We start from the raw sequence: 12,670 nt of genomic DNA, 5'->3' as shown, positions 1-12,670 counted from the left end.
CACACACACACACACACAGAGAGAGAGAGAGAGAGAGAGAGAGAGAGAGAGAGAGAGAGAGAGAAGGGAGTGAAGAAGGAAGGAAGGGAAAGTGGGAATGAATTAGTCTGGGTTCTTTTGAATAGGGCTTCTTATGCTCATGTGCTTATGGAGGCTGAGAAGTCTTCTGGTTTGCTGTCTTCTCCTGAAGAACCGGCTTCAGCAGGTTAGAGAAACTGGAGCGATGGGAAGTCAGCCACTACTAAACATATACACAAGAGGTTTATCCGAGGGGGCAAAACTTAATTGTTCATTTTATTTTTCTCTTTCTTCTTCTGCCACTTAATTTTTCTCTTATCCCTTTGATACCACCTAAGTCAAAAGTTTCTATGCAAGAAAAAATTACCTCCCAACCACAATTACATATTTTCCAGAAACAAATTAAAATCTTTACAAAGGAAGAAATCATATCATAATCACAAGTTACAGGGTTTTTATTTTGTCGAAGCCCACAAGTAGTTCAACATTTTTCTTTGTATTAATTTTCCCGCCGTAACATTTTTCTCCCAAAGCAATGATTTCTTCATTATTAGCAAAGGTCTAAGCAAGCCAGTGTATTGCAGCCAGTTCCTTTGCACTGGCCTGCAGCTGTTTCAGGTTTCAGTGCAGCAGATTCGTATAAAGCTATAAACAAGAGGTGTAGCTCGCCATCTGTTTTCCCTTACACACAATAGGGACATTCAATTTCCTCTCACAGCTTTGTTTTTTCAGGGTGCACACCAGGGCTGTGATTAATTCTGTAGGCTACATGACCAGGGACCTCAGGCCTAACCCTGGGTGTGGGGACATAACTGCCTGTTTGCCCACAGGCAGAGTTCATGTACGGGTCTGTTAATGCACTGAAACTTCCTTATTGTTATTTTCCATCCTCGGCAAACCTCACATCTAACAAAGGGGAAAGTGACTTCTAGCCTAATTTTGCCCTTTTTTTGTATGTTTTATTACAGCAATTGGCAGACTAACCTAAACCGTTTCCCTAATCATCTTTTCTGTCTTAAGCACCTGTATCTTTAAATCATGGATCTCACCATTGCTCCTATAAAAGTCATCTTCAATATGATCAGCAAGTAAAATGCTCAGTGAGGAGCGGGATTTTCCCATGAAACCATCCCACTATCTTAGGCACAGTGGGATCCTTTCACCTGGTAATCACACCATGCCCAACACACCAGGAACATGGCAGCAGCAAGCAGGAGAAAGCACAGCAGAAGAAAGGGGCTTGCTGGAAGCAATCCCTCTCCAGCGTGTCCCCATCATAACTTTGTTGTCTGGTGGGCTGAGGCTCATAAGCTCCATTGCTGACTGCAGCTCCTCAGGCAGAGCCACCGGACAATCTACAGCCTGAAGCTTACCAGCAAGGTGAGCTCCAGGGCCTGAGACCTGGAAAGCCAACAATGGGCCTTCTAGTCTAGGCTTCAAGGCCTGAGAACTAGGAGCTCCCAGTGCAGAGGCAGATTGATGGCTCAGTTCAAAAGCAGTCATGGTGGGACTTGTAAAGACAGAAAAAAGGTGGGCACGGTGGGACTGCTAAAGCACAGAAAGGGAGACAAAACAATAGGAAAACAATCCACAACTAAAAAACATCGGGTGACCTCAGGTTACCCTTTCATGTAACAGGATTAAGGCAGAGGCATCTTCATTACAAGGCCAATTGAAATGGCCTGTTTGGGATTTCACTGTTAAATTTCTCTAATTTCTGTTTCGTAGAAAATTAGATAAACAGTTTAGTCTCCCCTTGGTAAAATGGAAGCCTATTGTGACTCCATCTTGATTTTTTTTTCTGAGACAGGATCTCACTATGTATCTCTGGCTGACCTAGAACTCTCTGTGTAGACCAGACTGGTCTCACTTCACAGAGATCTGCCTGCCTCTGTCCTCTGTCTCCCTAGTGCTGGGATTGAAGAGCCACCATACCCAGCTTCTCCATTTGATCTTTATGTTGGTCTATCGGGACCTAATACAGTCAGTTCTCTAATTCCACACAAAGTAGATGTTGTGGTACAGCCTATAATACCAGCACTTGGGCGGTGACCACTGGAAGATCGGGAGTTCAAGATTACCCTCAGTTATATAGCAGTTCGAGGCCAGTCTCGGCTATTTAAGACCCTTTCTCAAAACAAAACGAAAAGACAGTTATTGACAGTAAAGTTAACCCTCTACTTTTTTGTACTATTCAGGCTCTCCACAGTGGCTGACACCCTCATTAAAGAAGACCATCTGCTTTCCTAAGTCCCCCAGTTCAAATCCTGACCTCTTCTGGGAAACACCCTCACAGACATACTTACGCAGCTATCCGCACAGCCTCGGTCTCATTGACAGAGAAAATCAGGCTTTGCAAGAAGAAAGTTGGAAGTTCAAAAATGTGTCCAACTACATATGAGAATTTACTTTATGATGAACGAAGGTGGTATTGTTAATCCCACCAACTGAGAATAAGAACACTACCACAGTTTAAAAGCCAAATTAGAAGCAAGCTTTAATTAAATACCGGCCCAGTGGATGGGATCTAGCCATGTCCATACCCAGGTTCCTCAGGAAATGGCCCAGAATCAAGTATGGCAGGGGCTTAAGAAGGAAAAGCATTGCAAAGTTCATTGCATTTGCCATCAGGTCCAATCAGGGGCAAGCATATACCCTGACATATGTCCTGCCTACGTACCTCTCGCATGTCATCACGCACATCTGCTGCAGATGGGCCTAACACACTTGTTTAGGGGAATGCAAACCATGTGGCTTATTATCTTCCATACGCAGTAGCCTCCAGCGTTTCAGGAACTGTCTGTCCTTGCAGATCACAGGCATTTTTGTGTCAGGGATCTCTACAGCCTAGTCATTAAAACTTAAAACATTGGCTCTCACAGCATCTCAACTCAGTGAAGAAAAAAAGGACAAGGCATTCTATAAGATACGTTGTAAGGGCAATGTTTGGTGGTCAAAGGGGAGCTAGATTGAGCATTCAAGCTTTACACAATATATTAAATGCACAAAATGGCATAATAGGAGCTGGGGAGACAGCTCAGTGGAAAACTGCTTCCCTCGCATACGCGTGGCGCCACATTTAACCCTCAGTACTGCAAAACAGACAGCATAAACTTTCATAGAGAAATCCCTCCAGTTTGCAAGCCGAATGGCTCTCTTTCAACCACAAAAGAAACCAGAGGTCTGAAGGAATACAAGCCCTCAAACTCGTGTTAGACCTCATTTCAACATTTCTTATCATGAAACTTACAAACATTAGACAAAGTCCAGAGCTGGACTGCTCATGAGGTTGACCTTTGTGACCTACACATTCAGTCTGCTACGCTGCTATTCTTCATGTTTAAAGACTGATAAAACTCCGAAAAAAAAAAGCAGAGGGTCAGTGGCCTATGGAGGGAATTTCCAGTACAATTTTTAACATAGTATCCTACTTGGCTTTCTGTTTTCTTGTGAAAACAACTTGGGACAGGAAGGATTTATTTCATTTTTTACAGCTTACAGTCCCTTTTAAAGAGAAGCCAGGGCAGGAACTCAAACAGGAATCAGAGAGATTGAAACAGGCCATGGAGGTGCACTGCTTACTGCTTGCTCTCCGTGACTTGCTCAGCCTGTTCTCTTAGAGCACCCAGGACCACCCGCCCAGAGGTGGCATCGCCCATAGTGGTCTGGGCTCTCCCAGATCAATTATTAGTCAAGAAAATGCCCCCCTCCCCGATTTGGCTATGTGCTAATCTGACTCTAGTTTTTGTCAGGATGACAAAAAATACAACCCATATGCATAGATAATTCAGTAATTAAGGCAATGTTACCTGAGGATTACATAGTGAATAGTTAATGGGGGAGGGAGAGACACTTTTCCTCAGTGGTGTAGCCACTGGTAAAGTGCCCATCCTCCTGTAGGTGGCCCTAATAAATCTCAGTGGGTCATATAATGTTTTTTTTCATATAATTTTTTTAAGACATGAAAGTAATTGGGAAGAGGGAAGTGTTAGATTTTGGAGCACAGAGTAAAGAGACAGAAGGTGGGAAAGAGAGCAGAGTCTGACCTGATCTCATCTCAAATGATGAGACTGTTTCTTTCAAACAGAAAAAGATAGGCACTCTCCCATGGGGTAGAGGTTTTCTGTAGGGTAAAAGCTCACTGGGACCCTTTCTGGAGATTGGGGGCGGGGTTTGGGAATGAGGAAGTTGATGATGCAGCTTCAGGAGATTATGTGCAGCTCTGCAGACTCTCCTTCCTGAATTTGTTTGCCCAAGCCAGACAGATTATTTTGGGGAGATAAGCTGTCCAGCAAACATTCTCCTCTGGGTTGTGGCTGTCAGAGAAGGATGAGCGCACAGCCATCCGTAATTTCATGGAAATCCTGTTTTCACATCCAGGCCCTCTGTCATCTCAGGCCCTGAAGCGTAGAAAGAAGTAAGGGACGGGGTCAGCAATGATTTCTTAACGGTTTAGTGCTGTTGGGGGATCATTGCAAGGGAGAGAGAAAAAAGTGTTTTGTTTTGTTTTTTTCCAGGGTCTTTTGACTTAAGAGGTATCTTGATTCCTTGAGACTATATGGCTTTTTGGGATCTCTGATTCCAGGACTCCGAGGGGTTGGTAGTCCTCAGTCAGGAGGAGTTGAGTGATAGTCGAGGAGGTGAGGGCTTGAACTCCTTGCTGCAACAGATTAGAGAGGAATTTCAAAACATAAAGACTGAAAATTAGAGCTAGAACTATTATAATAAGGGTCCTAATAAACGGGGCTATTCATGTTATTCATGTACTCCAAGGGCTCCCAAAACCTGTCCAGCCTGATGGTGGCTGTCTGGCCCGTGATTTTATTCTTTCGACAGCTGATAAATTCACAAAGAAACAATATTTCTCGACTAGCAAAGAAACAATATTTCTCGACTAGCATAGCATAGCATAGATCCCTCACTTCTACCATAATTAGACCTTTGGTTTTTTTTGTGTTTTTTTTTTTTGAGACAGAGTTTCTCTGTAGCTTTGGAACCTGTCCTGGAAACTAGCTCTTGTGTAGATCAGGCTGGCCTTGAACTCACGTAGATCCACCTGCCTCTGCCTCCTGAGTGCTAGGATTAAAGGCTTGCGCCAACACTGCCTGGCTTCCACAATGAGATCTTGTCCTGGTGACTGCCAGGGAGTTCAACGGAGGGTGGAGTTTTTGTTTTCTTCTCCTTCCTTCCTTCCTTCCTTCCTTCCTCTTTTTTTTTGTTTTTTTGAGACAGGGTTTCTCTGCTTCCTCTTTTTTTTTAAAGACTTGCTGGCAGTGGTGGTGCGTGCCTTGGGAGGCAGAGAGGGAGCTCTCTGTGAGTTCAAGGTAAGCCTGGTCTACAGAGAGTGTTTCAGGAAAGCCAAAGCTACAAAGAGAAACCCTGTCTCAAAAAACAAACAAACAAAAACAAAACAATAAAAATAAATAGATAAATAAATATTCACGTATTTTATCTTCATGCATGTCTGCACACCAGAAGAGGGCACTGGACCCCATGGGACTACTGCTATAGATAGTCGTGAGCTGCCATGTGGGTGCTGAGAATTGAACTCAGGACCTCCAGAAGAGCAGCCAGCGCTTTTAACCACTGAGCCATATCTTTGACCCCAAGTCTAGAGTTTTTTTGATGCTGTCCTGTACCCGTGTCAGATCAGCCTTGATTTGTTGAGTGATCTGGTTATGTTGAACTTGTTGGAGTTCAAAGGCCATTGATCCCAGGCTCATAACCCCTGCCATAGTTTCTTAGGATGTCATCGTTTTTGGTTTGGATAGGGGTGAGCTGATGGTTTGTTTTAAAAACAATCAGTAAGATTGGAAGTGGGAGGTAACAGGGACAGAGAGTAGCAGTGAATAGGATCAAAATATGTTATATACACGTAAGAAAATTTCATGGTGGAACCCATTATTAGCTATAACTAATATATGCTAATGAAACATTTAAAATGTTATCTGTCATTTATAATCCTAATCACTGGTTATTTTCACACTCAGTATTGTTCATTATTTGATGGAGGAAGGTCATTGGCTAATAAAGGAACTGCCCTGGCCCATTTTATTGGTTAGGACATAGGTAGGTGGAGTAAACAGATCAAAATGCTAGGAGGAAGAGGAAGTGAGGTCAGAGACTCCACAGCTCTCTCGGGAGCAGATGCCTCAGAGAGAGACGCCATGCCCCGCTCCCGGGATGAAGCTCCGACCCAGGATGGACTAGGCTAGAATCTCCCCGGTAAGCGCACCTTGGGGTGCTACACACAGATGATTAGGAATGGGCTAAATTAATATGTGAGAATTAGCCTAGAAGAGAATGGGCCAAACGGTGTTTAAAAGAATACAGTGTCCGTGTAATTATTTCGGGGCATAAGCTAGCCATGTGGGCGGCCGGGTGTGGGGGACGCAGCCCTGCCGCCCCTAATACTACATATGGCGCCCACGTGGACAACTGCTTCCACATAAAGCCTGAGACAGCTTGGGAAGTAATTCTAGAACAAAATGAAAGCATTGTGCCTGGTTTCTTGGTAGCAGCAATTTCTCGGTTCTACTCTGCTTGCTAGAGGCAAGCAAGCGCCTCATCTAAGAGAGGCTTCCTGACTCAGCTTTAGCTGCAAAGCCTGCAGCTCATTAAGAGGTCCTGCTCGAAACACTTAAACGGTGTTGACGAAAAGCTGAACGCATGCTTTTCGGTTTTCAGCCATAACAGGAAAAAAGCTGCGCCATTTAAAAATGCCGGCTTTCTGGGCCGTCCTGCCAGGGCAAACTCTGACTATTTGAGGCAGGAGGGCCGGCTACTGAGAGAGGACTTGAGTGTTGTCTGTTGTAGCTCGCTTGCTGGCTACAGCCAGTACCTCAGCCATGAGGCTGGAAAGCTAAGGAATGGGCTGGATCCAGCCGGCAAAGCCACGCCTTTAATCCTACTGATATTGCTTGGTAAATTAAAGACTCGTGTGGTCAGAAAAAGAGAGATATACAGTAAAGAGAGATTCAAAGACAGAGAAAATTTCTGAATGGTTTAAAGTGTGTTAAAAATATGTGCAAGCTAAAAGTTGAAGTTCTTAAAGTAACAAAAAAAAAAAGGAAGAGAGTTGTTGTGTGTGGTAGCACACACCTTTAATCCCAGTGCCTAGAAGGCAGAGACAAACAGATCTCTGTGAGTTCAAGGTGTAGTAGTGTACACCTTTAATCCCGAATGCCTGGGAGGCAGAGACAGGCGGATCTCTGAGAGTTCAAAGACAGCCTGGTTTACAGAGTTACTTCAGGTCAAAGATACAGAGAACCTGTCTCAAAAAGCAAAGAGTTAAAAGTAAAAATAAACAAAATAGAGGTTAAAACAAAGCTGCACAAAGATGGAAAATACACAGAAAATTTTGATACTGTATGCTATTATGCTCTCTTTAAATTATTTAAATGCTGAGGAAGGAGCAACAGATGCTAAAAGATATTTGTTTATAAATGCTGCTGAACTAATCCAACATAGATATTATGAATTTGGATCTAAGGATATGATGCTTTGGAAAGGAGTTTCTTATTTTGTTTTCACAGAGGATGAGACGCTGTTCATTTCTTCTATTCCGATTTGGTATGATGGACCACGCCCTCCTGAAGGGTTGCAGTGAACATCTTCAGAAAATTGCTTCGCTCAACTGCCAACTGAGATGAAACTAGCACACAGGTTATACCATGAAAGACCTAATTAACGACGCCCCCATTCAGCAGGAAGCAGTTTGGAGAGAAAAAACTGCGCCCATGTTCCCAAATATGGTTTATAAACGTCCTTTTACATTTAAAGGGGGATATGATATAGATATGAATAATTTACATTAGTATAGATTTTGCTTTATTGATAGAAATTTAAGGTCAATTTTGTTATATGTATAAGTGTTTCTGATTTTGATTAAGGTATTGTGATTGTGTAGTTCATTTAAATATGTACTGTATAATTGAGAAATATAGGTTGTTAATGGATAATCATCAATAATAGTAAAGCTTGTAGTCATGTTAGTTAGATTTTCTAGATATATAGAGATATATTTTAGATAGACATTCTTCGTGTCTTTCAAAGATTACAGAATAGGACATTTAATGTTTTAATAACTGAGGACTTTTCATGACAATGAGACACTCTGCTCCTGGCAGCACCAATCTACTTCAAGAGGAAGATGGGCATCGAAGAGGATCCTTATGGAGTTTGATAGCCATTTGGGCAAGAAACTGCTCTTGCCTGGACTATTGCATAAACTGGACACAGAGAACCCGCAGAGAGAGGACTACTGAACTTGCCTAAGGTGAGATGATCTTTCGGGGTTCCTGATTCATTTAAAAAGAGTCTGCGAGACATTCTGCAGGACACAACAGATAGTGACTGAACTGACTTTGAATTTTCCTGCTTTATGGAAATGTCTGCTGGATACCATGGGCCTGAAGGCTGAAGATGGATGCCCCAACGGTACAGAGGAACATTGGGTGACTGTCCAGGCAGTGAGATGTCTTTGTCATTTCTAGAGTTTGAAGTTTCTTAGTTCTTGTTTACTTAGGTAATATTATATCTTTCTGGAGTCTTTGATGGAGTTAAGAATAGTTAGTTATAGTTATAGTTTTCCGTAGTTATGATAAAGATTATTGTAACTTTTACTTGATAACTGTTATATGTAATTTTGCTATGTTAAAGCCTTTTTTTTTTTTGTTTAAACCGAAAAAGGGGAAATGATGGAGGAAGGTCATTGGCTAATAAAGGAACTGCCCTGGCCCATTTTATTGGTTAGGACATAGGTAGGTGGAGTAAACAGATCAAAATGCTAGGAGGAAGAGGAAGTGAGGTCAGAGACTCCACAGCTCTCTCGGGAGCAGATGCCTCAGAGAGAGACGCCATGCCCCGCTCCCGGGATGAAGCTCCGACCCAGGATGGACTAGGCTAGAATCTCCCCGGTAAGCGCACCTTGGGGTGCTACACACAGATGATTAGGAATGGGCTAAATTAATATGTGAGAATTAGCCTAGAAGAGAATGGGCCAAACGGTGTTTAAAAGAATACAGTGTCCGTGTAATTATTTCGGGGCATAAGCTAGCCATGTGGGCGGCCGGGTGTGGGGGACGCAGCCCTGCCGCCCCTAATACTACAATTATTTGTATAAATCCATCTGATCTTTTATCTTTATAATGTTGGACTCTAGCGTCCAAACACCGAGAAGGAGTCACCCCCAGAGACCATCTCATACATCACAGCCGATGCAAAAGCATGAGGATTTTATTAATTCTGTCATGACAGGGTCCCCCAGCATTCGGGAACCTGAGGGACCTCGAATAGCTGGTACAGTCTACTTTTAAAGGGGCCACAGAAGCAAGGGAGGTTGTTCTTTGACTATTCTGATTGGCTTATTCGAAAGGGCTATTACCAATAATTGACTGAAGAGCTGTTGCCAGATCAGAGGAGGTAAGAGGTCATTTTGACCCCATTTCCCAGGGGACCGAATCAAAGCATACGTATATGGGTAATTGTTCAGGAACTGAGTATGTGCGAGTGTAGCTGTTAGGTCCTTGGTTCCCAGGGGAGGAGGGGAAGCACTATGGCACAGAGGCTGAGAAGATTCAGAATTGTCAAAAATGGCTTCAGGATTGTCTTAAAGTTTTACAATACTATGTATAATTTTGTGACTAAATGGAACCATTTTGTACATACTACTTTTCTAGCTTTTTCTTTCCATGGATGTTCCTCAGAATCAAAGAGATGATGCAATTCACTTTTGGCAAACAGCTACTTTGTGGGGACCAGGACCTTTGTGCCTAATCTTCAGATCCCAAAAGCTTGGCTGGTTTCCAAAATTCCTGCTGCTGTCACAGAACCATGCCAACAACATGGCATTAAACTATTTGTCACGTAGTGAAGACATCTCACCCAGAAATAAGTTCTCTTTCTGGATTCAGTTAGAAACAAAGTATTGTAGAATTCTTTAAGTGAGGGTAATCCAGGTGTGGTGGTGCATGTCCGTAATCACAGCATTTAGGAGACAGAAACAGGTGGGTCTCTGGGAGTTCAAAGCCAACCTGATCTATGTAATGAGTTCTAAGTGAGACTCTGTCTCAAAACAAACAAAATGAAAGTAGTTTATCCATGTACTAAAGCTCATTTTTGATTGGTATTCTTAATGTTTTTGGTTCCTAGCTTGAGCAGTTTCGAACCCTGCTTGTCACTTCTGAAGGGGAGAAAGAGAAAAGAATGGTGGACAACTTCGGCCCTCTGCAGCCACTGATGAACCGTACTGTCCGCTCGTCCTTCCGCCATGATTATGTGCTCAATATACAAGTGAAGCCCAAGCCAGCAGCCAACCAAGTCACCCCCTAAGATGTTCGTATTTTAGGCAGCATCTTGCTTTAATGTATATTCACTTAAAATCTTAACTAGATTATTTTAAAATTCTGCATTTAATAATACTTATATGTATACATTTATATTTCTTTCCTTCCATTTTTGTAACAACATTTCAAAGTTTCTACCCTTGTAAAGCAAAGACTTGGAGACAAAACAATAAAAAAAAAAGCCCATAACCGAATCACATCAGGTTACCTTAGGTTACCTTTCCTTGGGACAGGATTAAGGCAGAGGAATCTTCTTTACATCAATTGAAGTGGCCAGTTAGGGATTTTGATGTTAAATTTCTCTAATCTCTCTTTCTCAGAAAGTCAGAGAAAGTTTAGTTTTTGCTTGGTAAAATGGAAGTTCAGTGTAAATAACCCATCTTGATTTTTCTGTTTGGGCCTTAATACAGGAGCTTAACAAACCCACAACAAGAGGTTCTTGTGAATTTTATTTAATGACGACAGTCTTTTGTCCAAACTGTTAAATTGTCTCATCTTACACTATTGGTCCCAATCTTAGCTACCATCATTTGGAACTGCTGACCTCAAGTGGCATTCAAAGGTTAGGTGTGCATTTATTGATTTCAGAGTATTTCATCTATTTTTTTAAGATAAGGTTTCTCTGTGTACCCCTGACTGTTCCATAACTTACTCTGTAGACTTGTCTAGCCTTGAACTCGTAGAGATCTTCCTGCCTTTGCCTTCCAAGTGCTGGGATTAAAGTCTTGTGCCACTGCTCCTGGTTTTCGTTTGTCTTACCAAATGCATTTGCTCTTTGGCTGTTAATAGTATGTGCCATTGGGATAGCAGCAGGACATTCAAGTTGCTCTTAAAGCAACCCGTTGGTAATTATGATGTGTTCTTATAGCTGACATTGTGTGTGTGTGTGTGTGTGTGTGTGTGTGTTGTGTTTTGAGGCAGGATCTCATTCTATAGTCAAGGCTAGCCTGGAACTCACAGTAATCCTCTTGTTTCAGTCTCTCAAGTGCTAGATTAGAGGTATAAGGTACCACATTGGACTATTAGATGTGACACGTTTGGTTATCATTATTTATTTTTTGAAACAAGGTGTCATGTAGCCCAGGGTAGACTAGAATTTGCTGTTTAGCTGAAACCACTCTTAAACTTCCGATTCTCCTGCCTTCACCTCCTAACTGCTAGGATTATAAGTGTGGGCCACATCACTCAGCTTTAACTATCTTTTAATACTTAGAGTTCTGTAGAATTTTAAACAGGTATTGTAGCCAAAATGTTAACATCTACCAAAGGCATAGACACTGACCACAGGCTTCTCAGAAAACATCTCTATGGGCCCAGACTGGTAACTCCTACCTGAATATTGACCATAGTTTTAGGTATAGTTTGTTTCAAAATGTGAGAATTTTTGTATTCAGACTTGTCAATGAGTACGCCTGTACTAATCTTTAGTTGCTATTGCTAGCATATGTGTACTTATTATCAACTTGCTGTATAGAAAATATATTTTATAATAATGGCCTGGTGAGATGGTTTAGTGGGTTAATACTTGCCATGAAAATCTAATGACCTTAGTTCGATCTCCAGAACCTACGTAAAGATGAAAGAAGAAAACTAACCCCACAGAGTTGTTATCTGACCAAGCATGCTCCATGGCATAACACAACTCCGTATACATCATAGATACACACAATAATAAAGAGAACTTCAAAAGAATAAAAAACAAAATATATTTTATAATCACAAGAAAACAGGACTTTTACTATATCTAGAATTTCTTTTGCATTTTTGAAGGTCAGATATTTTACTGAAAGACTTGGGATTCTATAGAAAGCTATCTGAGGGTTTCTATTGCTGTGATGAAGCATCATGACCCAAAGGCAAGTTGGGATGGAATGGGGTTATTCAGCTGAAATTTCCACAGCACTGTTCATCCTTGTAGGAAGTCAAGACAGGAACTCAAACAGGGCAGAATCCTGGAGGCAGGAGCTGATGCAGAGGCCATGGAAGGTGCTGCTTACTGACTTGCTTCCATGGCTTTCTCAGCTTGCTTGCTTATAGAACCCTAGACCACCAGCCCAGGGATAGCACCACCCACCATGGGCTGGGACCGCCCACATCCATTACTAATTAAGAAAACACCTTATAGCTGGAGCTTAGGGAAGCATTTTCTTAGTTGAGTTTCCCTGCTTTCAGATGACTCTAGCTTGTGTCAGGTTAACATAAAACTAGCCAGGACAAAGCATATTCAGAATGTTTTGATGATTGAAATGCTATAATATAGAAATCTTTTATGCTGAATTTATAGAAATATGTTTCCAAGGCCTAAT

At 42.0% G+C, this 12,670-nt stretch overlaps 1 protein-coding gene across 1 annotated transcript in view; it reads left to right on the top strand.

Moving 5' to 3' along the window:
• The window catches only part of Ca5b (carbonic anhydrase 5B), a 54,783-nt gene extending 43,711 nt beyond the window's left edge, over positions 1 to 11,072 (top strand). Inside the window, exon 8 of the mRNA XM_041639989.1 lies at positions 10,171 to 11,072. Coding sequence (XP_041495923.1) covers positions 10,171 to 10,350 — 180 coding nt within the window. The 3' untranslated portion in view covers positions 10,351 to 11,072. The remainder of the gene's footprint in view (positions 1 to 10,170) is intronic.
• The last annotated feature ends 1,598 nt before the right edge of the window (positions 11,073 to 12,670 follow it).

This window comes from Microtus oregoni, unplaced genomic scaffold (assembly GCF_018167655.1).
Source record: "Microtus oregoni isolate MIOR12 unplaced genomic scaffold, Mior012 000061F_ref0000440, whole genome shotgun sequence".
In the NCBI taxonomy this organism is placed as follows: domain Eukaryota; kingdom Metazoa; phylum Chordata; class Mammalia; order Rodentia; family Cricetidae; genus Microtus; species Microtus oregoni.
Note: the sequence above shows the minus strand (reverse complement) of the source record. Positions and strands in the feature narration are given on the sequence as shown.